At 55.4% G+C, this 26,941-nt stretch overlaps 1 protein-coding gene across 3 annotated transcripts in view; it reads left to right on the forward strand.

Annotated features, from left to right (window-relative positions):
• Positions 1-399: 399 nt before the first annotated feature.
• The window catches only part of ITGB4 (integrin subunit beta 4), a 29,281-nt gene continuing 2,739 nt past the window's right edge, over positions 400-26,941 (forward strand). Inside the window, exons 1-40 of one of the 3 annotated variants that reach the window (XM_027654598.1) lie at positions 400-1,000; positions 5,069-5,160; positions 5,462-5,544; positions 6,006-6,107; positions 6,511-6,715; positions 7,249-7,345; positions 7,748-7,919; positions 8,537-8,800; positions 9,200-9,289; positions 9,458-9,580; positions 9,699-9,866; positions 10,145-10,221; positions 10,376-10,587; positions 10,851-10,954; positions 11,111-11,209; positions 11,915-12,041; positions 12,188-12,307; positions 12,803-12,909; positions 13,235-13,268; positions 13,721-13,909; positions 14,446-14,549; positions 14,973-15,031; positions 15,619-15,642; positions 15,814-15,962; positions 16,043-16,222; positions 16,796-16,944; positions 17,474-17,678; positions 18,157-18,317; positions 18,676-18,856; positions 19,071-19,208; positions 19,724-19,906; positions 20,114-20,245; positions 21,260-21,460; positions 22,350-22,523; positions 23,016-23,189; positions 24,128-24,277; positions 24,930-25,118; positions 25,669-25,824; positions 26,277-26,441; positions 26,626-26,742. In XM_027654598.1, the coding sequence (XP_027510399.1) occupies positions 996-1,000; positions 5,069-5,160; positions 5,462-5,544; positions 6,006-6,107; positions 6,511-6,715; positions 7,249-7,345; positions 7,748-7,919; positions 8,537-8,800; positions 9,200-9,289; positions 9,458-9,580; positions 9,699-9,866; positions 10,145-10,221; positions 10,376-10,587; positions 10,851-10,954; positions 11,111-11,209; positions 11,915-12,041; positions 12,188-12,307; positions 12,803-12,909; positions 13,235-13,268; positions 13,721-13,909; positions 14,446-14,549; positions 14,973-15,031; positions 15,619-15,642; positions 15,814-15,962; positions 16,043-16,222; positions 16,796-16,944; positions 17,474-17,678; positions 18,157-18,317; positions 18,676-18,856; positions 19,071-19,208; positions 19,724-19,906; positions 20,114-20,245; positions 21,260-21,460; positions 22,350-22,523; positions 23,016-23,189; positions 24,128-24,277; positions 24,930-25,118; positions 25,669-25,824; positions 26,277-26,441; positions 26,626-26,742 (5,461 nt within the window). In that variant the 5' untranslated portion in view covers positions 400-995. The remainder of the gene's footprint in view (positions 1,001-5,068; positions 5,161-5,461; positions 5,545-6,005; positions 6,108-6,510; positions 6,716-7,248; positions 7,346-7,747; positions 7,920-8,536; positions 8,801-9,199; positions 9,290-9,457; positions 9,581-9,698; positions 9,867-10,144; positions 10,222-10,375; positions 10,588-10,850; positions 10,955-11,110; positions 11,210-11,914; positions 12,042-12,187; positions 12,308-12,802; positions 12,910-13,234; positions 13,269-13,720; positions 13,910-14,445; positions 14,550-14,972; positions 15,032-15,618; positions 15,643-15,813; positions 15,963-16,042; positions 16,223-16,795; positions 16,945-17,473; positions 17,679-18,156; positions 18,318-18,675; positions 18,857-19,070; positions 19,209-19,723; positions 19,907-20,113; positions 20,246-21,259; positions 21,461-22,349; positions 22,524-23,015; positions 23,190-24,127; positions 24,278-24,929; positions 25,119-25,668; positions 25,825-26,276; positions 26,442-26,625; positions 26,743-26,941) is intronic. The other 2 variants (XM_027654599.1, XM_027654600.1) reach the window with 2 other exon arrangements.

The following is a 26,941-nucleotide window of genomic DNA, read 5'->3' on the forward strand; positions in this document are numbered from 1 at the left end:
GGATCGCTGCTTGTTGCAGCCGTGGGTGGTGGCGGATGTATTAGGAGCAGGTATGGATGGGTCTCATGTACCGGGCTACAGGGGGCTGCATTGACCCTCGAGCCAGATTTATTGCAGGTGGGGAGTGGGCTGCCGTGCTCATGCCCTGGATAAAGTGGGATGCAGTTCTGTCCTCTTTGTAAGCAAGGCTGGGTCGGCAGTTGCGTGGTTGTCACTGCAGGAATTTACCTGGTGTTTCAGCAAGGAGTTACCTGGGCACTGGGTGTGACACTGCCACTCGTGCCAGTGGGAAATTTGGAGGAGAAACCCCTGGCAAGGAGGGGCTGGGGAGCTCCCTCAGCTCTGCCCTGAGCAGGCAGGTGAGGCCAAGCAGCCCCTTCCACACACCCTTCCCATGGCAGCACCTTCCCACTGCCTGCTCAGCCCTTTTCCTGTGGGATGGTGCTTGTGCGGAGGGAGGGTCCAGGGCGGCTGCGAGGGCTGTGCCGGCCCGTCCAGGTGTGCGAGGGAGGAATGAATGCCAACCCTGCGTCACGGGCACCCCCTCCTCCCTCCCAACTGGCATAAAGCTCGTCCTCACCTGGGATCCAATCTCATTTATCGCAGCTCCCACCTTTCCTCCCTGCCAGCCCCTCGGGAGGAAGAGGCGGCAGCCCTGGGACAGCGAGGAAAGCGAGAACAAAGTCGATATTTGACTGGAGGGTACAGAAATCGGCGGGGAGTTATGTGGGATCGCGGGCTCGCTGCCCTCCCCGCCGGACCGGGAGTTGACGTTTAACCGGAAAGAGAAAAGGGACAGAAAATAGAGAGGAGAGAGGGGGAAAAAAAAAAAAAGAAAAAAGAAAGAAAGAAAAGGCCAAAGCTGGAAATCAAGTTGCAGCAGTGAACCAGCACGTTCCCCCTCTGCCTTTGGAAGAATTTCTTGGCTTGGTGTGTGGGTGCCTGTTATTCGGGCTGCGGCAGAGGATTTGGACACTGAGTCAGACCCAGCGCTAATGAGGTTTGTGGAATTAATTCATCTGTGCTCTGTGGTGTCCAGTTCGCTTGAACTTTGCTGCGTTGATTAACTGGGGGGTGGAATAAGGCGCGGGGCTCCTTGCACGGGCAGGTAGGCAGGACAGGGAGCCCGGGGGTCAGTCAGCCCCTGCCTGCTCGTTCCCTGTGTTTTCCTCTGGTTTTGGCTGTCGGACGCCGTCTCGTGCCTCTTGTCTGGCTGCGAAGGGCAACGCTCGTGTCCCAGCAGGGCTTTGAGGGCTGCACGGGGCAGCTTTAGTCTCTGAAGGTATTTGGGAGCGGGGCTGGGGGTGGCAGTGGGGGTACCAGGTGAGAAGGCAGAGCAGAACCCTTTGGGGACAGGTTGCTGCGGGTTTCAAAGGTTGCCCACTTTCTCCTGCCTCTGTCAGCCCACTGCCAGGGAGAAAGGCGGTTGTGCCTCGGAGCCGGCACCCAGGGGAGCCTCTCACGGGTGACAATGTGCAAGGTCAGCCGGGCTGCGGGTGCCTCCGACCCGCGGAGCCTCGGAGGTTGTTTCCCAGGATGAGTGGCTGCCTGAAACCCCCTGCGAGGCGGGAGAAAGGAGAGGGAAGTCCCTGGAGGGAAAAGCCAAGAGAGAGTGGGGATTCAGGGTCGGCTTTGCTGAACCGCAGGTGTCCAGGTGGATCTGAAAGGGCCAGGAAATAGGGAAATGGGCAGAAGGATTGGTGTGAGAGAGTTGACAGGCATGGGTTAGGTGGGGGAAAAGAGGGATGAGGAGCATCCATAGAGGGGAGGGAAAGGAAAAGTGTCTTGAGGGGCCAAAGGAGCAGAGAATGTGCCAGGAGCAGCACGTGGAGGGAACGGGATGGTCCCGGGGCTGTGCTGGCATTTAGGCAGCCCCCCAAGGAAGGTCCTGACCTTCCTGCCTGACCCTCGGGGTTTTCCCCTACACAAACCCAGGGGGGCAGAAGGAGGAGAGGGTACTGCAGCCACCAGCCCTTTGCCAGCACAGGGTGGTGTTGGCCACAAACCAGCTCCCAGCAGCTCCAGGTGGGTCCCAGGCTGCGTCCTGCTGTGTTTTGTCCCTCGCTGGAGGATGCCAGGGACCAGGTCTGGGGTCTGGAGCTCAATCTGAGAGCTGAGATCTCCCTTCTTGCTGGAAACAGCAAATGGAGACACCCACATGGAGCCTTCCAGCTGCGGGAGCTCTCATGGGGAAGGAGGGGAAATGGATGGGGAAGGCAAACAAACCCAAAGATCAATATGATCTCGTGTTTAAGAGATTATTTGATTTGCAGGTCAAGTTTTTGACAGTTTTCTGAGGGTCTGGCTTGATAATTTCCAAGTTCTGGAGCACAGCCCTGGCAGCTCTGTGCCGCCACATGTGCCAGGGAGGGAGAGAGCATGAGTTGTAGCCCTGAACCCACAGCCCTGCCCTGGGATAAGAACTGAGCCTGCATGAGCCGCTGTCACTGTGCTGCCCATCCTCAGCACACACAGATGTTCCTCCAGATGCCTCCTCCCATCTACCAGGGTCAGACCCCTGCACAACCCCCACACACCCCTCAGCAGGACAGGGGGGTTGTAGCCATGGAAAGGACAATTCCCACCAGAGGGAGGAAAGGCTGCACCAGGAACTCTGGCATCTCCCTCTCTTTCCTGCTTCTGTGTCCCTGACCCATCTGGTGTCCCCTGCATGGAAACTGGGACCAGACTCCTGCCGTGGGCTCCTGACTCATCATAACCTGCTCCTTGGTCCCTCTCCCCCATCTGACACTCCAACCCTGTCCTCTGTCCCTTTGCACCAGTGGTTTTGCCTTGCCTGTTTTTTTGGGATGAGGTACCCAGCCCCAGCATTTCCAAGCTCCTGGCATCTTTCTGGGACAGGTCTGTTGGCTGTGCCAAGGTGCAGGCAAAGGCTGGGGGTGAGGGAGGAGACCAGAAGAAATGCTGGAGCAGTGGTCTGGGATGGAGGAGGATGTTTGTGTGCATCCAGGAGCTGCTCCACCTTGTTCCTTGGTTTTGCACAAATGAACAGATTTTTTTTCCCCCCATTGTTGTCATCACGCAAATCCAACCAAATCCTGCAGCTTTCCCAAAGTGAAAGCGATGTTTTCCCTTCCAGAGGGCACTTCTGATATCGAGGAATGGCTGTTCCCATGTTTTTGCACAAACATTGCAGGCTGCATTCCTGCAGGGCCAAGTGGCAGCAGATGCTCTGTGCCACCAGTGCCCTGCCCGCTGGCACCTCCCCAGCAAAATCCCTGGAGGCTGGTGGCTCACAGGGCAACAGGACTGTTAATACTGAGCAGAGTTTTATGGCCTTTTATCTCAGCACTTGAAAAGTGGTGACGGCAGTTTGTGTGTCCAAGGCCCAGGGTGTGTCCGTCCATTCCTCGGTGACATTTTCCTAACTAGTGATTAGAGGAAGACGGATGAAGTCCTTGTGAGCTGAGCAATCCAGTCCCACACTCAATCCTTTCCTCGTGGCCCTTGTCATGCTGAGAGACAGGATTTGGTGGGTGCTCAGGGGATGTTTTCACCGTGTTTTCCCTTCAAGGGCTCAAAGGACTTCCCTACCCTTTCATCTCACCTCTAATTGGCACCTCCCCGTGTCTCCGTAGCTCCAGGGCTGGCATGGCTCGATGGGGTTGAGCAAGGGAAAAAGGGATTTTCCTGGCTTTAAAACCCATCTGTCTTGGTAGCAGGGGACAGGATGTTTGCCAGCAAGTGCTGGTGTGAGGACTGTCCCTGAAGGAGGTCACAGGTATGTCCAGGGATGAGCATAACTCTTGGCTTCAGAGCCAGCGCTGGGGCTTGGCCAGGGGGGACAGGGACCACCCAAAGCCAACACTGCAAAGGGCCTGAGCTGGGGATGGTCAGTGTGGCAGGGAGGGAAGCAGAGGGATTGCCTTGGTCAAATAATACCTTCTTACCCATAAGAAAAAAAGCACATTGGCTACGGAGCACATTGGAAAAACAGCACATTGACCACAGGTCCTGACTAACGGCAAAGCTTCCCTGGGTTTCCCCCCAGAGATGTTGCCCTGAGGCTTCTGCATTTCTCATGTTTCAGACATGGGGCATTAATTGCTGTGATAAATCCCCCTGGGCACAGCTGACAAGGGTGAATGAGATACCAATGTCCTGTCATTTGTTATCCATGTATCCAGTGACTGCCACAGAGAACCAAGTGAGAACACCAAGGGAGGTGTCCCCAGGCGTCGCTGCTGTGTTGGTTGGAGCCCTGTGCCACAACAATTTCTGCATTCAATTCATTTCCACTGGCTTCAGTGGGCAATGCAGGGTGCAGAAGCCAAGTATGACCTGGTGCTGTTGAGACCAGAGTGGGTCTTTCCAGGGGTTCCCCTGCACTCCAGGCTGTTAGTAAGTGAGTCATCAAGTGACTGCTCTGTGTGCTGCTTCTTCCTCAGGGCACTTGGACATCTTTGCTGCATGCATTTTCTTCCCCTGTTTTAAGTGGGTTTTACATCCTTTTCATTTATTTCACAGTCAGGGCTGACACAGCAAGAAGCTATAAGACAATTAATTTGCATTATATTTCACACTTGCACCTTCCAGAAGGGAGATGCTTTAAAGATGTCTTTACACTGATTTGTTTTGTTTTTTTTTCTTCTTGGCTGCTCTTACTTACCCTGCCAGGTGCCAAAGCCACCCTCTGGCACAGCAGCAGCAGAGCTTGAGTTCCAGCTTTGTCCTTTTTGTTTACCATGTCCAAACACTGACTTCTGGATGGCACTGAAGTCACATGTGGGTGCAGGGAGAATGGTTCTCTCTGTTCAGGATTTGACCTCTGGATCCACATCCAGGGGTCCTGCTGCCCTGGACAGCACAAAGGGGAGCTGCAAGGCTCTCAAGACCATGGATTCTTTCAGCAACTTCAAAACTCCAAGTCTGGCATTTCCCAAGGCCTCACTCTCTATTTATTGTTGGTTTGACCATCCTGGAAACTCTTAGTGTGATAGGAAATAGCTGAAGGGAGGGGTCAGTTTTGTTTCTGGGGAGAGTTGTGGACAGTCACTCTGTTTTCCATCTCTTGGCTCTCTGCAACATAGCAATCCATGTGTTTCAGGAGGAAGAGGATGGATGTGCTGATGCTGGTGTGTGCCAGGCTGCTCCTCCTGTCCCTGCTCTGTGCCACCGGCCTCTGCCAATGGAACAAAAGTGAGTGGAGCCCTGTCTGCCATCTCCCCTTGGAGCTGCCCCATGAGGACTGTGTGCACCCTTCCTGGGCTCCAGAAATGCCAGTCCTCATGCAGAGAAGACCCGTTGTGTGGTTTTCCTCACGGTTTCCAACTTCCCAGCGTTTTGGGCCCCTCTTTTGCTACCCCACTGCTGCTTTGTAGACAGTTTCCACCAACCAACCAGGAAAAACTTCCATCCCTCTGTGGGATCTGCCTTTCTCATGCCCTCCCACAGCTCACTTTGTTTTCCCCATTCCTGATGCCCTGGTTTTTCCTGGTAGATAACCGCTGTGTGCTGTCCCGGGCAAAGAGCTGCACCGAGTGCATCCGAGTGGATAAGGACTGCTCCTTCTGCACCGACGAGGTGAGACATAGCAGGGCAGCCTGGGGCTCCACTTCCCACCCTGCTGATGGAGGGATCCCACCACCTTCAATGGGAGAGGGACGTGAGCAGAGTCAGCTCCCCCTCCTCTTCTGTGGGAAGTGTTGAAATGTGTGTTTCCTTTGGTAAGGACAAATAGGGAGGGAGGGGAGTCCAGGGCAAACTTGCAGGGGTGCAGAGGTTTATTGGAAAATGCCAGTGTGCCATAAACAGTGTGTGCAAGGGATGGAGGAAGACTTTTATCCCAGACAACCCAATAACTCCCTGGTGGTCACATACTGCTGCTGCTGGGGAATGTCCCCAACTCTCTGCCCTGTTCCTGCTCCCAAAAGCTCACAATGGTCTCAGCAGAGGACCCTGCTTCCTGACCTGTGTATTTCCCCCTTAACCTGGTGGACCTGGTGCTTTCTGGGGCTCTGACGTTGGTTTTGCTCCCTTGGCAGAGCTTTGAGGAGCCGCGCTGTGACTTGCGGGAGAACCTGCAGCGTTACGGCTGCGGGGAGGGCAGCATCGTGAGCACCCGCGGCGAGATGCAGACACAGAAGGTGGGTGCTGGGGACACAGCCCCTGCTCAGCTTCTCCTGAGGGGTCCTTCACATCCTTCATCCCCCTCCAGGGCCTTCATCAGGAAAAAAGTCTAGATCTCTCTTGACTCAAAACCAGTGCTCTGCTTTTGCTGGCTGACGGACCCATTGGGCACTGGCCCTGATTCCTCTGGGCTGGAGTGGCTTTTCAGGCAAAACAGATGTAAGCAAAATGCCAAGATATGGAGGAGGTGCCCGGCTGGACACGTGTGGACATGGGAGGCTGTTGTACAGTACACAAGGGAGGGGAGCAGGATCATCCCTGCCTTTGCACTTCCCACGCACCTCCCTGTTCCTTGCCTCCTCCTCATTGCATCTGCTCAGGAGATGGAGTCCACCCCCTTCACATCACTCTTCTTCACAGAACTCCAGTATCAACATATCCCTGAAGAGGACCCAGGTGTCCCCCCAAGGCATGTACCTGCGGCTGCGAGCTGGGGAGGAGATGAGCTTCGACATGGATGTCTTCCAGCCCTTGGAGAGCCCTGTGGATCTCTACATCCTCATGGACTTCTCCTACTCTATGTCTGATGATCTGGACAACCTCAAAAGCATGGGCCAAAACCTAGGTGAGACCAGAGCTGGGAGAGGAGGGGAGCCAGCTTGATGAAGGCAGGCAGCTCTCTCCTACCTGCGGCTGTGAGTCCTCTGCCAGCACCAGAGAGAGGGATGCAGCTGGCAGTGGGCTGAGAGGTGTCTGTTTTAATTACAGTTTCTTATTACCACTGCTCTGTGCAGCCCTGTGGGGGAATGCTGCTCCTGGCCCTGCAGGGATCATCACGTGTGCTCTCTCCTCCCAGCCCAGAGCAGGGGCTGGTGCCCCACAAAGCTGGTCTGTGCAGGGGCGTTGGCATCTTGAATCCCTTCTGCTGCTGCAGAAGCTCCAGTTTTGCAAAGGGGGCTGCCAAACAGGGTGTAGGTTTCTACCCCATAAAAGACAAGCCCTAAGCCCAAAGATCTTAAAATCTGACAGTTTGAGTCTTACCTAAGGCCTGACCAGCAGAGAAGATGCCCAGGACAGGACTTCATTCCCTGGAGCAGCAAGCTCATAGGCATCTCTTTATTTATGTTTCTCCTCCTCCCTCCTTTCCCCTCCTCCCAGCTGAGTTCCTGCAAGAACTGACCTCCAATTACACCATCGGATTCGGCAAGTTTGTGGACAAAGTCTCTTCCCCTCAGACAGACATGAGACCTGAGAAGTGAGTGAGCCCAATGGGTCCGTGGGGTGGGAGCAGAAGGGGAGGGCAGGTGCCTTCTGTTTCTCTGTGGCTTTCCTAATATTCATGGTCTGCAGTGCAAGGTCCTTGTCCACCTGTCTCCCTTCATGGCCTCCCCATCCCTCAGGATTGCTGTAGCACCATGCCAATGCCTGTGCAGTGTCCTCTTCTGCTTTCAGACCTTCCCTGCATGCCTTGTCTTCTCCTCCATCTTTTCCCTCATTCCTTCTACCTCCCAGTGCTTGTGGCTTGCAAGCTCAACTCCATGACTTCTCCTGAGGGACTCCCTGGCCCCTAGGTGCTTTCTCCACCCTTCTTCTCCTTGCACCCAGCCATCCCTTTGCTCCTGTCCTTGCAAAAACCCCGGTCCCCCTCCTCTCCTAGGCTGCGTGAGCCCTGGAACAACGCCGACTCCCCCTTCTCCTTCAAGAACGTCATCCGCCTGACCAGCAACATCAACCACTTCAGCCAGGAGCTCCGCAAGGAGCGCATCTCCGGCAACCTGGATGCCCCTGAGGGCGGCTTTGATGCCATCCTGCAGACAGCTGTTTGCAAGGTGAGGGTGGCCAGGCTTGCAGGAGCCGTGTGGGCTCTGTTTCTAACGAGTGGAGCTTGCTGATACCGGGTGATGAGCAGAAGGGCCACACACTGGACCCCAGCTTATATGTTCAGCTACAGTCAGCTCTTGCCCTCCCAGCCACATGCTCCAAATGCCAAGCTGTTTTGCATTTCCAGTTTTTCCTAAGCCTTAGAACATGTGTGTTCTGGTGTTTGATCCCCAGCACAGGAGCTGCTTACTGGGCACTCTGCGTGTGCTCTTTGCTCCATCTCGCTCTGTGCCTGCGGTGGTGAAACTCTGCTCCCTGGAAAACAGCCCACTTGGGCTTGGCTTCTTGGCTGAGGGATGAGCACAGCTCCAAACATGTCCAGAAAAGTGTGGGCTTGCCCCCTGTACATACATGTGCCTGGCATTGAGCTGCTGGGTGGGAGACACCCTATGCACTGGGGGTGCCTGGATTCCTGGGACCATGTAGCTGGCTGTGTTTGCTGCCAGGTGGAGGTGGTGCCTTGCCCCGTGGGTATTCCAGCTCCTGCCAGTGCTGACTGTAAGTGCTGTGCAGGAGCTTGGGGGGCACAAAGATAAAGGTTGCTTCTCCCCCTCCCTGGCTGTAGGATAAGATTGGCTGGAGAAAGGACAGCACTCACCTGCTCGTGTTCTCCACCGAATCTGCCTTTCACTACGAAGCTGATGGTACCAACGTCCTGGCAGGGATCCTGGCAAGAAACGATGAGCAGTGTCACCTAGACAGCCGTGGCACCTACGTGTATGACACCAAGCAGGACTATCCTTCAGTGCCCACCTTGGTGCGCCTGTTGGGCCAACACAACATCATCCCCATCTTTGCTGTCACCAACCACTCCTACAGCTACTATGAGGTGAGGAGACCACGGCAGTGATACCACGTGGGCTTACATTTCCTCCAGGGCCATTGCTCCTCTGCCTCAGCTTGGCTGTGAGGAGAAAAGTGTTCTCCCATCTCTTAGCACTTAGTTCCCAAGTGCTAAACCAACACCTTGTTTTGGAGGGTGTGTTATGGGGCTGCTCTGGGTTGTGGGATGTCTCAGGGTGTATTATTGGGTGCAGGAATCGGGGCTTCTAGAGGTCTCCCTGTATTGGTTTCTGTTTCTTGTAAAGAGCACAGAGCTGGAGAGTAATTTAGGTTGGAAGGAACTTTTGGAGGTCTCTGGCCCAAGTCCTGTTCAAAGTAGAGCCCACTCCAGTGCTAGAGAAGGGTTCTCAAGGCCTTGGCTCAGGGAGGTCCTGTCTCTCTGCAGAAGCTGCACAAGTATTTTCCCATCTCTGAGATTGGGGTGCTCCAGGAGGACTCTTCCAACATTGTGGAGCTGATCCGTACAGCCTTTGAGGTAACGGTGCTCTCTGGGGCTTTGCTCTGGCTCCAGGGAGGGCAGAGGGTGGGCACCTCCTACCCAGGAGAGCAGCAGGAGGCAGGACGTGACCCCTCTGGAGCAGGCCATGGGGTGGTCACAGGGTACTGCTGAAAATCAACACTGTGTTTATCTTCTGCCGCCCAGCGCATTCGCTCCAAGATGGACATCAGGGCTGACTTCACTCCCAGGGCCATGAAGACAGAGTTCACCTCCACGATGTATGAAAAGACAGAATCTGGCTCCTTCCACATCACCCGTGGGCAAGTGGTAAGTCCTTGGATGGCCGTGGAGGGGGAAAGGTGTGTGTGAGGGGCTGAGCCCTCCACGTCTGGCAGGGCTGGTCCAGCAGAGCTGGCTCATCCCTGCCACGTGTCCCTTCCTTCAGGGCAAGTTCAAGATGCATGTGAAGGCACTCGAGTACGTGGGTGGGCAGCACGTGTGCAGCCTCTCTGAGAGGGACCGGCAGGGAGTTATCCAAGTGAAACCCACATCCCTGAGCGACAGCCTCACAGTCTCAGCCTCAGTCGTCTGCGACGTGTGTCCTTGTGAACAGGTACAGGGGGAGTGTTGCAGAGAGAAGTCCTCCTCCTGGCCACCCTGGGGTGGGAGTGCATTGGCTGGCACATGTGGGGTCCCTCAGCAGTGCCCAGCAGAGGCTCAGCCAGGCCAAGGATCTCCATCGCTGCCTGTACCAAGCTGGGTGTGCTGTCTCACAGCAGAGCTTGGTCTTCAGGGAAAGAGTTTGCCCCCGGATCTGCCCTTCTGATTCCTGAAATGGTCCTGGGGACAGCTGGGCCCATTCACCAATGCCTCTTCTCTCTTCTCTTCCAGCAACAAGAGCTGAACTCGCCCAAGTGCAGCTTCCATGGGAACTTTGTTTGTGGGCAGTGCATCTGCCACCCAGGCTGGTAAGGACCATGTCCAGCTCCATGCCCATCCCAGGGGTCCTGCTGGGTCTGGGGACCCACAGTGACACAAGCTCATGCCCTGGGCATCCTGCCCAGGACTCTGCTGTCCTCTGCTCTGCTCCCGCCTCTCTCAGCATCATCTCCTCCCTGCCAGGCGAGGGGACACGTGCGACTGCTCCCCGGCATCATCCCCCAACAACGAGGCCTGCATCCGCCCCGGGGACGTGGAGCTGTGCTCGGGAAGGGGCGAGTGCCTGTGTGGGAAGTGCCAGTGCTACTCCGAGGACCTGGTGCAGCGATTCGACGGGGCCTTCTGCGAGTACGACGTCCTGCAGTGCCCCCGCACCTCCGGCTTCCTCTGCAACGGTGAGAGCAGCCCCCCCCGGCCCCAGTGTCCCCCAGCTGGGGCACGTGCTGGGCCTGGTGCCACAGCAGGATGTTCCCGCACTGGTGGCACTGGCACAGGGGCCTGAGTGACCAGTGATGGGCTGCGGGGACTCTGCGCTTGCAAACATGAGGGAGGATGCTGTGGAGCCTGCTTGCACCCCGAGGGAAGTGGGGGAGCTGCAGGCAGGGGCGTGGGAACAGCACAGTGCTGGGCACTGGGTTACTCATCCTCTTGCCCCCAGATCGTGGTCGCTGCTCCAGGGGCGCGTGTGCGTGTGAGAGCGGCTGGGAGGGCCCGGGCTGTGAGTGTCCCACCAGCAACGACACCTGCATCGACAGCAGAGGGGTAGGTCCTGCCCTGCCAGGCCCACCACAGGTCCAGGCAGGGCTGTGTTGAGTTGCCCCGATGCTGGAAGGTCTGGGCCACTGGGGCTGGCACCTTGCTGACTCCCAGCACCCTGGGATTGCTCTCGGATGCCAACTGACACCTCTTCCCTCCCAGGGCATTTGCAACAACCATGGGAGGTGCGAATGTGGCAGATGCATCTGTGACATGGCCTCACTGTACACCAGCTCCACCTGCGAAATCAGCTACTCCCTGGTGAGTCCCTGCGGGTTTATCAGCTCTCCTTCCCACACGGAGCCTCAGGGAAGGAAGGCAAGGTGGAGATGAAGGCACATCTCAGTCAGGAGCAAAATCCTGCTTTGTAGCCAAGGGCTGTCTTCAACCTCCAGTTCACCAGCAGCAACTGCTGAGTGTCTGTATGTGTTTATCTGCACCCTGGTGAAGGGCAGAGGTTTAAGCTTGGTTCTTGGCTTGTTCTGATTTGCCCCAAGCATGGGAAAAAAATCATTTCATAGAATCATAGGAAAGATTGGGCTGGAAGGGACAATAAAGTTCCCATGGGCAGGAATGCCTTGCACTAGACCAGGTTGCTCAGGCCCACATCCAACTTGGCGTTGAACACATATGACAGTCTCATGCCTCAGTTTCCCCATTGACAAACACAGGCTAATCCCACAGTGGGGGTGGAGAAAGCTGGCTTTGTCATGTTTTGGAAAAGCCTCTAAAACCGTGGGAAGAGATCTAATTGCTGCCCAAATGCAGGCTGTTGGCATAAGGGCTGGGCTCCTGGGCTTATAAATACTTTTTTTTAAGCTGCTTGTTCTAAGTGATTCCTCTCTTTGACCTTGCCCTGGCACTGGGGTGAGGACACAGCGCTGCCTCTCCAGCTCTGGATTTCGTAGGCAATGCCCTCCCTTTCCCATGGGCTGTCTCCTGACTGTCCCACCCCCATGTGCCCAGGGCTTCCAGGCTGTGTGCGAGAGCATCCGGGACTGCGTCCGCTGCCAGACCTGGGGAACGGGCAGCTTGAAAGGGAACTGCAGCACGTGCCACCTCCAGATCCAAATGGTGGAAGAGCTGAAGAAAGGTACTGTGAGAAGCAGATCTGGGTGCAGATGTGTGGAGTCTCCTGTGCCCCCTGCCCCGTGTGTGTGTGTGTGCGCACATGTAGGGCTGCTCCCCAAGTCTTTCCTGACCCTGGTGACTCTGCAACCCTGTCTCCTCTCTCCTCAGAGGAGGCTGGTGAGTACTGCTCCTTCCAGGATGAGGATGATGACTGCACCTACCACTACTCCCTGGAGGGAGACCCCAGTGTCCTCCCCAACACCACCGTCCGTGTGCAGAAGAATAAAGGTGAGCAGGAGGACGAAAGGGGGGATGTCCAGCCTGGGCTCTGGAGCAGAGTGACCAGCTCCACAGCACCTCCAGTCCCTGCTTGGTCCCTTTGCTGTGCCCCTGGGCAGGGGCAGCTACGGGCAGCACTTTCCTGCCCACCTTGCTGTGTGACAGGGGTGGGTGACACTGGCTGTCACCAGTGTGAACTGCAAGGAGTGGAATGTGGCACCTTTAGAGCTCAGAGCCTTTCCACTGCCAGTGTGGGCAGGGATTGATGCGAGGTGCTGCACAGCCCCTTGGGATGGCTGGATGTGAGCAGGGCTGTGATAGTTCTCCCTGAGCAGCAATTCTTATTGTGAACGCCAAGAGAGGGGTTCCCAAGCTTGACTGGACTGTTCCATGCCCCAGAGAGCTGTGGTCCAGCCTTTCCCCTTTGTCCCTGCCTCCCCACTCCCTCCCTGCACACCCCACAGAGGGGCTGATGCCCGGGAGTGACGTTGCTGTCACTTGCAGAGTGCCCACCAAGGAGCTTCTTCTGGCTCATCCCACTGCTCATCTTCCTCATCCTGCTCCTGGGGCTGCTGCTGCTGCTCTGCTGGAAGTTCTGTGCCTGCTGCAAGGTGAGTGCCTCAACTGGCTGCCCCAGCCTGGGGAGAGGACCAGATAAAAGCCAAAAACATGACAAATTCCTAGAATCTACCCAACCTCCAGCCTGGACATCCAGCCTCCAGCATGGCCAGACTGGTAGGAGCTGAGTCCCAGTAGTGTCCAGCACCTCTGGTGTTGCTGACATGAGAGTTGCTCTGGGATTTTTGGCTTCCAGAGCCCCATCCACCCACTGCCTACCCAACCCTGCTGATGTGAATCCTCTCATCTGGAAATGGAGGGGGGGGGGGGTTACCCTTGGCCACAAAGTGATTGTGTATTTGTCCATTTGTTTTCTAGGCTTGCCTGGCCCTGCTTCCCTGCTGTGCACGAGGTACCTGCCCTGTGACCAGGGGGAGAGAGGGATCTGTGGGGTTCACTGCCTTCCTGGGTTGGAGGGGAGTGGGATAAGCATCCCTCCTCCTCCTCTCTGAGCTGGGGAGGTGGATCAGGGAGAAAGCTCCTAGCAGGGAGCCTGAGCCAAGAAGCCCTGGAGCTTCTGCTCTGCTTTCCCTCCCTTCCCCACACCCTGGGGTGCCCTGCTGGGAATCCCACTTCTGGCTCTCCCTGACCAGTGTCCCTTGTAATGCCCAGCTGGTGAAGTGTGTCCTCCCCACTCATGGACACCCCTTGCCCTCTCCACCCCACTCCCCTCCTGACATCCCAACACTTTTGGCGTGGTGGAAACCCTGAAGATTCCCCAGAACAAAGTCTCTGGTGTTGGGATGTTGATGGCTGGCCTTGTCCCAGTGTGCCCAGGCTCTGACCCTGCCCCTGGCTCTGCAGGTCGCACCGTTGGCTTCAAGGAGGACCACTACATGCTTCGGCACAGTCTCATGTCCTCCGACCACCTGGACACGCCCATGGTGCGCAGTGGATCCCTCAAGGGTCGGGATACTGTCCGCTGGAAGATCCACAACAATGTCCACAAGCAGGGCTTTGCCTCCCCTGCTGCCACCAATCCCAAAGACCTCAGTGAGTGCCACGTCTGAGGGACAGGGCATAGAGGAGATGCCACAGGTGCCTTAAAGGACCCAAACCCTTGTTGGTGGCCCCCAGCTCCAGCAGCCAGAGTGTTACCTCCAAGCCCAGTTTCAAGGGGGGGTTGTTTCTTTACCTGCTTCCATCCTGGGGGAAGCTGAGCAGCACAGCCCAGTGTCCAGCCCTGTAGCAGGACCCCTGGACCCCTGGAGACCTTCTGACAGTCTGGTGAACAATGCACGTGTCTTGGTCTCATGAGCTCAGTGACCCAGCCTTGATTTCACTACCTCATCAGTCCAAAGCCACCACTGGGCACTGTTTCCTTTGCTGGATCTGGCAGAGAGCTTCCCAGTTATCCCTCCAGTTCTCAGAGGGTTTTCTCTGCTGGGGGCAACAGGGTTTGGATGCTGGTGACGCATCTGGACACCGAGCATCCTGTGTGTCCCTGTGCTTCCAGCTTTTGGGTGGGTTATTTCTCTGAGCAAGAAGGAAGGAGTGGGAATTTCTGATTTGGGAATTTGTCTTCCCAGTTCCCTATGGGCTGTCTCTGAGGTTAGCAAGGCTTTTCACGCAGAACCTGACGAAGCCAGACACCCGGGAGTGCGAGCAGCTGCGCAAGGAAGTGGAGGAGAACGTACGAGCCTGGGCACGAGGGGGGCTTGGGGTGGCACAGGGGGACAGCCACACTGAGGGGATGTCTGTGACACTGGGAAGGGGGAGTGCCCCTTCCCTGAGAACCCAGACAGCCCTTGAAGGGAAGGAGAAATTTTTCCTCTTTCTGATAGAAAGCGCAAATTTCAAATCTCGTCGTAGTGACAAGATTTGAGGTTTGCTTTGGGCTGTGTGGTCTGAAGCTCCTGTTTGGATTCAGTTTGCTGCCTCTTGCCACGTCCTGGGGAGAAACCATGTGATGGTCTCTGCCTGGTGTGGGAGGGTGAGGGGGGAGGTCCTGGGGTGGCCAAAGGGTTCTCATATCTGCTGGCAGCAGTGTCTGCTCGCTGAGCACATCCCTGTTCAGCAAGGGATATGTTGTGAAAGTCCCTGTTGCTCCTTGCAGCTGAATGATGTTTTCAAGCACATCCCTGGCTGCCACAAGCTCCAGCAGACCAAGTTCAGGTGAGTCAGTGGGAGAGAGACCTCCTTCAGGGCAGGGTTCCTCCAGGGCCCTGCTGATGATGGGGTGTGAAATCTGGGATGTTGGGAAGGAGTGTGGTCTGTGAGACATCACTGGCACAAGCCTGGAGTGCTGCTTCACCCACCCAGGGCTGCAGAGCAGAACCCACCCAGCCGTGCAGGAGATGTCAGCTACCTCTGGCTTTGGACCAGCAGGAACAAATCCTGGTTGTATGGTGCTTAATGGGAAAATTCCCATTGGCTTCGAAAGTTTCAGCCTGGTGCAAAGCTAGGAGTGCAGGTCGGGAGAAGTCTGGGGATGCCACTGCTGAGCAGGGAGTGGTATCCCCTCCCCACGGCCTGATAAAGATGTGATCTCCCCTGCAGGCATGTTTCTCATTGCATTGGGAAACCCAGGGTGGGAGAGAGCAGCCAGGCAGGAGAGAACGTGCTGGGGCCACGGGCTCTGTGGGATGGGTTGGCACCCGCAGGGCAGTGCTGCAGCTCAAACCTGCACAGGGCAGTGATTCACCCAGCACTTTGTCTCTCCAGATGTTAGTCACTCTGATTTGGGTTTTTTATTCCCCCAGGTTACAGCCCAATTCTGGGAAAAGGTAAGAGCAACTCGCAGCCCTCTCTTGTGCAGCTTCTCCCTCTTTGCACACACACGTGTGGGGTGACCGAATGCCCCACACCCTCAGTGGCCCCAGAGCTGTGGTGTGACATGAGCAACTCTGGTCTCAGCTTTTTCTTGCCTTTCTCGCCTTTCTCTTCCCCCCTCCCAGGCAGGATCACACCATTGTGGACACAGTGCTCACTGCTCCTCGCTCAGCCAAGCCAGACATCATCAAAGCTGTGGAAAAAAACGTTTCCCACGAGACTTTCAACGACCTGAAGGTTGCGCCGGGTTATTACACTGTGACCTCAGACCAAGGTGGGGAGCAGAGCCCAGTGCTGCCTGCTTGCCGGGTGTGGGGGGGCATTTCCCACCTCTAATCCTTGCCCTTCCCCCAGATGCTCAGGGGATGGTGGAGTTCCAGGAGGCCGTGGAGCTGGTGGATGTCCGTGTCCCGCTCTTTATCAGGGAGGAGGATGATGATGAGAAGCAGCTGCAGGTGGAGGCCATCGAGGTCCCCAACGGCATCGCAAAGATTGGGCGCAGGGTTGTCAACATCACCATCATCAAAGAACAAGGTGAAGGGCTGTGACCGTGGCATGGGGAGGGTGTTTGTGTTTGGGTGTCCTGTGTCCGTGTGGTTTGTAAGGAAGGCACAGTCTGCATATTGGAGCATGCCCAGGTCACAGAGCAGAGACTTGCTTGGTGACTCCTCTCTGAAGTCACCTGGGTCTAAATGGAGCATCTTTTAAAACATCCAAAGGAGAGTTGTCATTCCTGCTGACAGAGACACAAGTATTCGACCATTGCAGATCTAGGTGCTACAGGTTCCATGACAGATCCAAGGTTGACCATGTGCCTCTGCTGCTCCAGTTCATAGATTGCTGGAGTGAAGTAGAACCTCTTTGCTGTGCTTGGGGCAGGTAAATGTCCCCAGCACTTTGTCTCTGCTTCCTGCCTGGCTGTTTTGAGCAGAGAGAACAAACTGGGAGTGGTGAAATCTGCAGCCCATGCAGTAATACTTCAATATAGTTCAGCACAGTTCACACCCGTGGGTGATGGGAACTCTGTTCATGGAGGACACCTGAGTGTTTGTAATGTGGCTCTTCATTTATTTGCTCTACACATTCCTTCCCTCCTTCCTCTTCCAGCCAGCAGCCTCATCACCTTCTTGCAGCCAGCCTATTCCCACAGCCGCTTTGACAAGCTGGCCAAGATCCCTGTCCTCCGGGAGATCATAGACAACGGGAAATCCCAAGTCACCTACAGGACCCGGGACCTCACTGCCAAGAATGGCAGGGTAAGGGCAGTGCTCATGGCCTTGGCAGGCAGGAAGGAATGGGAATGGAGAGCTGGGAAAGAGCCAATGCAGAGGGTTGCAGAAGAGCTATTGATCAGCCTCGAAGGGGATGTGGCTGGGAGAGGGGGGACCTAAGGCTTGAGGTTAGCACAGGGTAGACATTCCTCTCCATCCCTTGCTCCCTGTACCTCAGGGATGTGAAAGGATGCCTGTGCCTGAGGCAGAAGGTACCAGCTGCCCCTGGAGCTGTGGGCAATGTGGGGCAAATGGGGATTGATTGGGAGATGAGGGGAAGCTCTCTGGGAGCCTCCTCATCGATGCTGTGGGTTGTAATCATAGAATTATAGAACGGTTTGGGTTGGAAGGGACCTTAAAGATCATTGTTCCAATCCCCCTGCCATGGCAGGGACACCTTCCACTAGACCAGGCTGCTCAGAGCCCCATCCAGCTTCACCTTGAACACACCTCTTCCTTCTCCTCCACACACTTTCTCCTTCTCCTCATCCTGCACCTCTTCCTTCTCCTCCAGGACTATCTCTTCACAGAGGGTGAACTGGTCTTCCAGCCTGGGGAGACCCGAAAGGAGGTGCAGGTGCCCTTGCTGGAGCTGACTGAAATAGATACCCTCCTAAACAACTGCCAGCTCAAGCAATTTGCCATCGACCTCCTCCACCCCAAGTACGGCGCCAAGATAGGCCGATACCCCCAGACCACGGTGACCATCGCCGACCCAGGTAGGGGCCGGCAGCCAGGGGTGCGGGGACCCCCAAGCCATCCCAGCCCACCCCGAGGGTGGTGTACGGAGCTCCAGCGCTGCTCCTCGTCCGAAAAGCGGCAGCGAGGACATTACTCCCTCTCCGTCCGGTAGAATTGGGCCTCCCTCTAGAGGCACGACCTGGAATAGACAGCGGGTGGGAGAAAGAGGGATAGCATACCTCTCAGACGCAAAATAGAACGGATTCTTTATTCCTTTTCCTTGGGAATTCGAATGAAAAGCTATAAAAATATGGGAGAGGTGGGACTTGCCACGAGCAGTGCTTGGTGGTTCCTGTGGCTGGACAAGGAAAACTGTAAGGGATGTTGTCAAGTGGATCAAAAAATAAATAACATATTTTTCACAGCATGGCAGGCAGTGCTGGGGAGATGCACACTTCCTTGTTCTCCCAAGGTGGGTTCTGGTGCTGATGTGGTCTTTCTTCCTCGTGTCTACAGAGCTGGTGGATGGTGTCCCATCGATGACTGGCCTGGCCCAAGTCCCCCAGTCCCCCAAAGGCCGCCTGAGTGCACCACTTAATCCCAATGCCCGCGCCCTCAGCTCCAGGGAAATCAGCTTCAACTGGTTTCCTCCACCGGGAAAACCTCTGGGGTACAAGGTAAGGGGTGAGTGGATCCGAGGGAAGAGTGTGGGTCTCATCCTGCAGGTGTTTCACATAAATCATTTGTACTGAAGGGGTCCAAGAAGACACCCAAAAGAGGGAGCAAGTTCACTCCTTCTGGTCCCCTCCATCCTTGAGGGACCATTGCTGGGTGGATGTGGGATTTGCAGGAAAGATTCCTGGTGGTTTCATCTTCCTTTCCATCACTTCCCATGAAATGCCCAGATTGTTGTGACCTCCCATTTCAGAGGAATGGCACAACACCCTTCCCAGAGCAGATTCAGTAAGAGATGGGGAACTTCTCACCCATTATGTGAGGATCTGAAGGAATCACAGCTTGCTCTTGCTTTGCCAGGTGAAATACTGGATCCAAGGGGACCCTGAGTCAGAAGCCCATCTCATTGATGTCAAAACACCATCAGCAGAGCTGAGTAACCTCTACCCCTTCTGTGACTATGAGATGCAAGTCTGTGCCTACAACGCCCTGGGTGAGGGGGCTTACTCTGACATCATCCACTGCCGCACACTGGAGGAGGGTGAGCCACTCTACATCCTTCTTCCCACCATGTAGGGAGCAAGTTTGTGCCTTTGCACCCCACATGGGGTCAGGACTCCAGCCCTGAGCTTCTCATGGTCTGGGGTCAAGCACTGAGCATCTCCCACTGCAACCCAGCTGTGATCTGGGGAACTCTGGGCGTCTGCTGGTGCTTGACTTGCAGTAACCTGGACCCTCTGCTCTTGCCTTTCCAGTGCCCAGCGAGCCCGGTCGCTTGGCTTTCAATGTTGTGTCTTCCACTGTGACACAGCTGAGCTGGGCTGAGCCTGCGGAAACCAACGGGGAGATCACGGCTTACGAAGTCAGTTATGGACTTGTCAACGAGGACAACAGTAAGAGTTCATTTTTGGATGGGTCAGTCCAGCCAGGCTGAGGGGCAGGAGTACATTTTCTGCAGGCTGGGCTGGTCCCCAGCAGCAGCAGAACCAGAACAGCTCCAAGCATGTTTCTTGTGAGAACTGGGATGGAAGGAGCGCAGAAAAATCACCAGTCAGGATTTAATCCTGCAAATCCCAGAACACTCTCTGTTCCCATTCACTTCCATAGTGTTTTATGTTGGTTTTCATCTCAAAAACTTAGTTCGCAGATCTAGACCTAGGGATAGGGTGCCAGGAAGATGCTATTTGTGACACACCAGCAACAGGAGACCTGTGGTGTAGGTTGACTTCAGCATTCAGTTTGGGAATTTCCCTGGGATGATGCCATGCCTGTTGTGAGCAGCCCAACGAGCTGCTGCACCTCATCCCAGAGCTGGGCTGTGTCCTGACACCAAACCTCAGCGAGCCAAGGGTGGGGTGCTGCGGGGTCCTCTGTGTCTTGTGGGTGACAGGCGTGCCCGTGTTTGCAGTACCCATCGGCCCGGTGAAGAAGGTGCTGGTTGAGGACCCGAAGAAGCGCATGGTGCTGATTGAAAACCTGCGGGAGTCGCAGCCCTATCGCTACACAGTGAGGGCCAGGAACGGTGCTGGCTGGGGGCCTGAGAGAGAAGCCACCATCAACCTCGCCACGCAGCCCAAGCGCCCCATGTCCAGTGAGTCCCTGCCTGGGTGGGGAGCAGGGGGGCAGGAGCAGTGCTGGGGAGTGCTCCCCATCACCCCCAGCTGCCTCCCCGTCCCAAACATCCCCTGATGTTTGCTCTGCTGCACCAGCCACCCCTGGGAATGCTGAGGGCCAGCCTGAGCGTGGGAGAAGTGGCTCTCTGCTGCTTGTCTAACAGCACTTTCCACCTGTCCTGCAGTCCCCATCATCCCTGATGTCCCCATCGTTGATGCAGAGGGAGGTGAGGACTACGACAGCTACCTGATGTACAGCACGGATGTGCTCCGCTCTCCGGCTGGCAGCAAGCGCCCCAGTGTCTCTGATGATTCAGGTACATTGCTCTGAGTTTTGCAAAGGTCATTTTTAAGATTCATTTTCCTCAACAGCAGCTTTGCTGCACTGCTCCTTTCCTCCTCTCTGAGATGGGGAGATCCCAGTCGTGGAGATGGTGGAGATCAGCCTTTCCAAAGCTCAGTAGCTGCATCCATGGGAACACCTAACTGGTCACAGTGTAAATAAGACCAGTGTCTCCTTGTCTTAGCCATGAGGCAAAGAAAAATCTCAGTGTGGGGTGGGAGAGGAGCTTTCCATGGCCCTCCCTGCTCATCTTCCCTTCCTGTTGCCATTTGGTTGGATCACAAGTTGGTGTCAGCAAACAAACACTGGTAACAGACCTCTGAGTTCCTTGGATGCTCAAGGTCTTAGCAAAGCCAACAGAAGGGAACTCACCAATGCTGGGAAGGCACTGGCCTCGTTTCCTCCATCACTTTGCTCTCTGAATGAGTCTGACCCCCTGTTTTTGTACTGGGACAAGGAGAGGAAGATGGGCCATAAGGCAGAAGACAAGGCTTGTCAGTAGGATTTTCTCTGGGGGTCTTCTCTGGGAGGGTTCTCAGGGCCTGGGACCCAAGAGCGAGTCCCTGGTCCTTTCAGAGAGCCAGGTGATGGAAACATCAAGAGTTGGACCATCCCAAACACACATCGAGGAGTGACGAAACCTCTCCTGAGCAGAGGACGATTGTTGCAGACTCTTCGTGACAGGGACGGTCGTGTGGTGGGACTTTGACTCTCACCTTTTGTCCTGATGGACATGGGGCTGCAAAACAGTCTGGGGGTTGAGGAGCCCCATGCCTGTCACGCTTCCACCATTCTCCATCCACCAGTCCCACGACGGTTGCACCGCCTGAACTCATCAGCCAACACTTGGCGGGATGGGCTGTGAATGAACATTGTTCCCACCGGTTCCTGCCCCTTCCCCTCCCCAGCAAACAGCACGGAGGTGGTGGGTAGCCCACCCTGCCCCCTGCAGGTCATGCCAACATCAGTGCTTGCGTTGTCCCAAAAGGCTCCAGGTGGAAATATGTGCAGCTGCTGGGAGAAGACCTGGACCTTCGCCGCATCACCTGGAGGCTCCCCCCTGAAACCATTCCCCGCCTCTCTGGCAGCAGCCGCCTCTCCTCGGACGCCGAGGGTCTCCTCCACGAGGAGGACAGCGACGTGGCTACTGGCAGTGTGAGGAGGAGTGGGACACCCCGGCCCCAAGCAGGTGAAGGACGGCTTCGTTATGGCATCGAGTGTCCTGTCTCGTCCTGTTCTGAGCCAAGGGGCCAGTGGATGGGACCTGCCCCAGTCCGTGTCCCCGCCCTCCCCTTCTGTGCCCATCCTCGTGCTGGTGTGATGCACTGTTGTGGTCTGCTTCAAAACCTTGTCCTGGTGTGTCTGCTCTCAAGAGTGTCAAGGTAACCCCCATCTCGGCATGGACTTGGGAGCCTGCTAGCAAGTTGCTTCTACAAAAGGCTGGATCTTCGAGGCAGGAGCAAACTCAGATGATGGCAGTGCCACTTCCAAAGGCAGCTCTCCACCCTAATTAAGTGCCCTGAGCTTCTGGGGCAGATCTGCTGGACTGTTAAACAGAAATCACTCTCTCGTGGGTAGCTGATCTACCCCCCTGGGAGGGGATGGGCGTTTGTCGAGGACCAAAACAATGGAGTGGAGTTTGCTTTTCAGATCCAGCTGAGATGAGATCCAGAATGAGATTTGGAGAAACCACCTCCATAAAGGGCCATTTTCCTTCTTCAGCCTCCTTTTTAAATCTGAAATTACAAACCTGTGCTTGCATCTAAGGAGAGATGTGAGAGAACGTGGCAACAACCACAAGGCAGTGCCCCAGCAAGGCCGAGGTCTGGAGTTACCTTGGGCACCAGGGCTGTGTCTGGTGCTGGGTGTTTTTGTTTACCTCTTTGTTTCTGCATCGTCACATCGGGTGCCTGTGGCTTGTCCCAGATGTAGCACCCCAGAACAACCTCCTGGAGTGGCTGAAGCTGGAACACAGCCAAGGCAGGGGGCACCGTGATGCCTCCTGCTTCCTCCCCGTGGAAACTGGAGCAGCAGCCCTGCCCACAGCCACATCCCTCATGGTGTGCCTTCTTCCACAGAGCACTTGCTGAACGGCCGCGTGGACTTCTCCTTCCCCGGCAGTGCCAGTGGCTCCCTGACCAGGACAACCAACACCAGCTACCACCAGCTGAGCTCCCACGTGCATCAGGAGCACAGGGTGATGGGGAGCTCCTCGCTGACAAGAGACTACTCCACGATGCAGATGGGGCATGGTGAGTACTGTGACCATGGGACCCATCCTTCCCTTCCACCCTTGTGACTGTCTTTGGATCTGTGCCCTAAAGTCCTTTTGGGGTGAAGACTGTGTTCACAGCTAAGGGGGCCTATGAACCAGAGGTCAGGAAGGTCATGTCCTCACCACTGATGTCTTGGTGCTTTGCTAAGGTCCCTCTTCTCTTAGACCAGTTTGGAAAGGGTTCCCATCCCTAATGTGCTGAGTGCTCAGGAAAGGGAGCTCCATCCTTATCCTCACACCACAAAGCAGTCCAGGAAGAGCTCGTGTCTCTTCTTCTCACTCTGTCTAGCAGCGTGGTTGCCTTTCAGCTCTACGCCTCTATGTCAGCTGTGCTGAGAGAAGGTTGTTAAAAGATTCCTCAAACCTGAGCTTTAAAAAGTCATCTGTGCAGGAACCGGCACCTGGGCTGAACCCACTCTAAAGTGTTTCCAATGGTGTTTTTCTCTTTCTTCTTGCACTGATTCTGTAGATTACCCAGGGACACTCCTCCCTCCCATCCGTGAAGATGCTGGGAGGACGATCCCACAGCCCTGGGATGTGGGTTTCAGGAGCAGGGCAAAGGTGAAGGGTTACTACCCCAGCATTGGCTTTCGGGACTCTATAAACATGACTGATGGGTCCACAGGGATTTGCAAGTACATAGGTACAGCTTGTCCAGTGTCTGCTCCCAGCCACACATCCCATAACAGCCAAGCCACTGTCCATCCATGAGCTGTTGCCATCCACTGCTCACCCCAAACCTCCCCTCCATGGCTTGCTGTGTGCTGTGATCTTCCCCCTGACCCAGCCTGTGCCTCCATCACACCACCTTTCCATTTGCAGGGGACTTCCACTGTGTTTCAACCCACCTGGACTGATTAACACTCACCACCACTGCTGCCACCGTGCTCTGATTAGCTCATTGTCCCCATCCTCTTCATTCCTAACAAGTTTGTTGTTATCAGTCTTACTCCACAGGCCTTTGGAGAACTCTTGGGGAGAACGTGTGCTCCATATGAGATGTACCTCTGCAAGCTTCTTGGCCAAAGTCCCTGTCAGTGAGGGTTTTCAGTCCCTGGGTATCACCTGGGAGGCTGCTGGGCTTGTCATGAGCCTTGTGTCCCAGTAGGCTGAGCTGAGAAGGAGCCAGAGCACCCAGTCCTGATCCCAGCTGCCCCTTGAACAGACCCTGGAGGTGTTGGGCTGCTTTATCTATAGAATAGGGCCAGTCTTAGCAGACCTACACCTGAAGAAGTCTGTGGAAGCTGCTGGCAGGTTGGACAGGGTGCTTTGAGGTGGGTGAGGAGGGTCACACACAGCACCCAAGCCCCTACTCTGGTCTCTCTACCACAGGGGCACGAAGCTTACCTTGACTTGTCCCACCCAAGGTTTGCACCCCAAGGCCACAGGATATCCCTGTAGGTGTGCAGAGCCAGCCAGTCCCCCCTCATGACAGGTCAGCTTGCAGAGATGACATCTCACCACGTTCTCCCTGAACCATGAGGACCACCCCAAGCTTGCGTGTGCCACTCCCCTCTCTCCCCCAGCCCTCTTAGCCCTCGTTCCCCAAACCTCCACCCTGATGTTCCCTTTCTGTCTCAGACTCCAGGAAGCCTCTGGGCATCCCTGACACCCCCACACGCCTGGTGTTCTCTGCCCTGGGACCCACCTCCCTGAAGGTGAGCTGGCAGGAGCCACGCTGCGAGAAGGAGGTGCAGGGCTACAGTGTGCAGTACCAGCTCCTCAGCGGAGGTCAGTGAGCAGGACCCTGCTGGTGGGGGGAGTTTCGGGTGGTGGAGAGTCTGGTCTGGGTCTTCTCCTGGACAACTGGCTCTGGGTGACCCTGCTCTGAGTAGGGTGGGGTTGGACCAAATGACCTCTCCAGAGGTGCCTTCCAACCTCAACCATTCTGGGATTCAGGGATTGGTCCCAAACATGATTTTTGTGTAGGAAATGTTTCAGCTACCCCACAGCTCCCATTCCCCATTTCTCCTGTGGGGGGGACAATTTCTGGGATTGCTCCAACCCTCCTCCAAAATAAACCTTTGACTCATTCTCCACCAGCCCAAACATCTTATTGATGGTTTCTTTAACATATGGAACTTGAAGAAGGGACTGAAATATTTTTACATCAATCTTGGGGCAGTATCAGTGAAAATGTGATTCTTTTTGTCTGAAAATTCTTGAGTTTTCAAGAAGCTGTTGTTTATCCTAATCCTTTTTTGGAAAAATCTCTTGTCCTGCTCTACCAGTTGCTGGTGGCAAGGTGTGATGGAGGTGGTCAGGGAGGGACCCTGGATGGGTTTTCCAGGCAGTTTGTTTGAGATGGGGTTTAGGCAAAAGCCATGGCTCTGTGTTTGTGCCTGCAACGTGGTGTTGACACCCCCTTCCCTGTGCATCCCAGGAGAGGTGAACAGAATCACCATCCCCAACCCCAGCCAGAACTCGGTGGTGGTAGAGGACCTGCTGCCCAACCATTCCTACATCTTCAAGGTGAAGGCACAGAGTGAGGAAGGCTGGGGCCCGGAGAGGGAAGGAGTCATCACCATAGAGTCCCAGGTGGACCCACAGAGCCCGCTCAGTCCTGTACCAGGTGAGGCAGATGTGGACAGAAGGGTGGCACTGATGTCTCTGCTGCTGTCTACAGTGCTGGCCTGTTTTCTCTCCCCGACCCATCCTGAGCATTCCTTTCTCTCAGTTAGGGACAGGACCTCCTTTCCTACGCACTTGCTCCCCACTAGCTGTCTAGATAGAATCACACAGTCACAGAAATCATTAAGGTTGGAAAAGGACTTCTAAGGTCACAAAGTCCAACCTGTGACCAATCACCGCTTTGTCAACCAGACCAGAGCACTGAGTGCCACATCCAGTCATTTCTTAAACACTTCCAGGGATGGTGACTCCACCACCTCCCTGGGCAGTCCATTCCAATGTCTAACAACCCTTTCTGTGAAGAAATTCCTCCTGATGTCCAACCTGAGCCTTCCCTTGTGCAGTTTGAGGCTATGTTCTCTTGTCCTGTTGCTAGTTGCCTGGGAGACAGCTGAGACTTTCCAGCTCGTTCCATAAATGCTGTGTGCAGATCCCTCCCACTTTCCCCCTCATCCCCTCCGTGATGTGACCTGTCCCTCATGCCCTTGCAGGCACACCCTTCACACTGAGCACCCCCTGTGCTCCTGGACCACTGGTTTTCACAGCCCTCAGCCCAGACTCCCTTCACCTCAGCTGGGAGAGACCCCGTGAGCCCAACGGGCCCATCTTGGGCTACAGGATCACCTGTGAGATGCTGCATGGAGGAGGTAAGGGGCCAGGCTGAGGAAGTCCAGTTCCATGGGTAGAGCTCAAGATACCTCCAGCAAAAGCTGCAACTTGCTGTATTTTTTCTAAAACCAGTGACAAAGTTGTCTGCCTACGTCAGTGCAGACAAAGTGGGGACATGAGGCTGATCCCAGGCTTGGGAGCTGCTGCCTCCTCATGCTTTGTGTCATTGCATGGTCTGGTGTAACAAACATGATGGGAAGTGGAAGGACCTGTTGCTTATTGCAGCCAAAACCCAGTGGAGGTTGGTTGCTGAGGTTCCCCACTGTGGTAAAACAGGGTTGTCTTAACCTTTAGTAGAACTGGGTGTGATCCTACAGTCTGTGGGTGGCATAAAGCTCAGGGAAAGCCAAGGCAGCACTCAGAGTTGGGGGGAGTGTGTTTGGAGGGACCTTCACTCTTGTCTGTCTTCACCTCTGTCTGTGTGGATTAGGGGAGCCCAGGACAATCTATGTCGAAGGAGACAATCTGGAAACCACCCTGACTGTGCCCCACCTGAGTGAGAATGTCCCATACAAGTTCAAAGTGCAGGCCAACACCACCCAAGGCTTTGGGCCAGAGAGAGAAGGCCTCATCACCATTGAATCTCAGAACAGAGGTACAGTACCATGTCTCTGCGGAGGTGCAAAGTTAAGAAACCTCTCAGAGAAGGCAACAGAATTCCTGGAGTCCCTTTCCAGCTCCTCCTGAGCTGACTCCTGGTGTGTGTGAACTGTGCAGGGTTGAGGGGTTGGAAGCTCCTTGTTGTTTCCTGGCTGGCTCAAGCCTTTTCCTTCTCCCAGGTGCTTTCTCCCAGTTTGGAGGACAGCAGTACATGAGGGAAGAAGTGTACAAATTCCCCACTGAATACACCACCAAAACCAGCATCAGCCATTCCTCTTTGGATCCCCACTTCACAGGTAGGGGCTCACTGTTGCTTTGAAACCCCCCCAGAAAACAAAGGATAATTCTGCTTGTCCAAAGTTCTGAGGGGGTGCTTCTACCTGAAGTGCCAAAGGCAGGGAAGGAGGGTCCATCAGGTGGCATTGCTGAAGATCTTACACCTCTTACTTTCTTACATCGTGTTCCTGCTCTGCCCCAGAGACAGTTGCAGTTGTT

This window comes from Corapipo altera, unplaced genomic scaffold (genome assembly GCF_003945725.1).
Source record: "Corapipo altera isolate COAL_440 unplaced genomic scaffold, ASM394572v1 343, whole genome shotgun sequence".
Taxonomy (NCBI): domain Eukaryota; kingdom Metazoa; phylum Chordata; class Aves; order Passeriformes; family Pipridae; genus Corapipo; species Corapipo altera.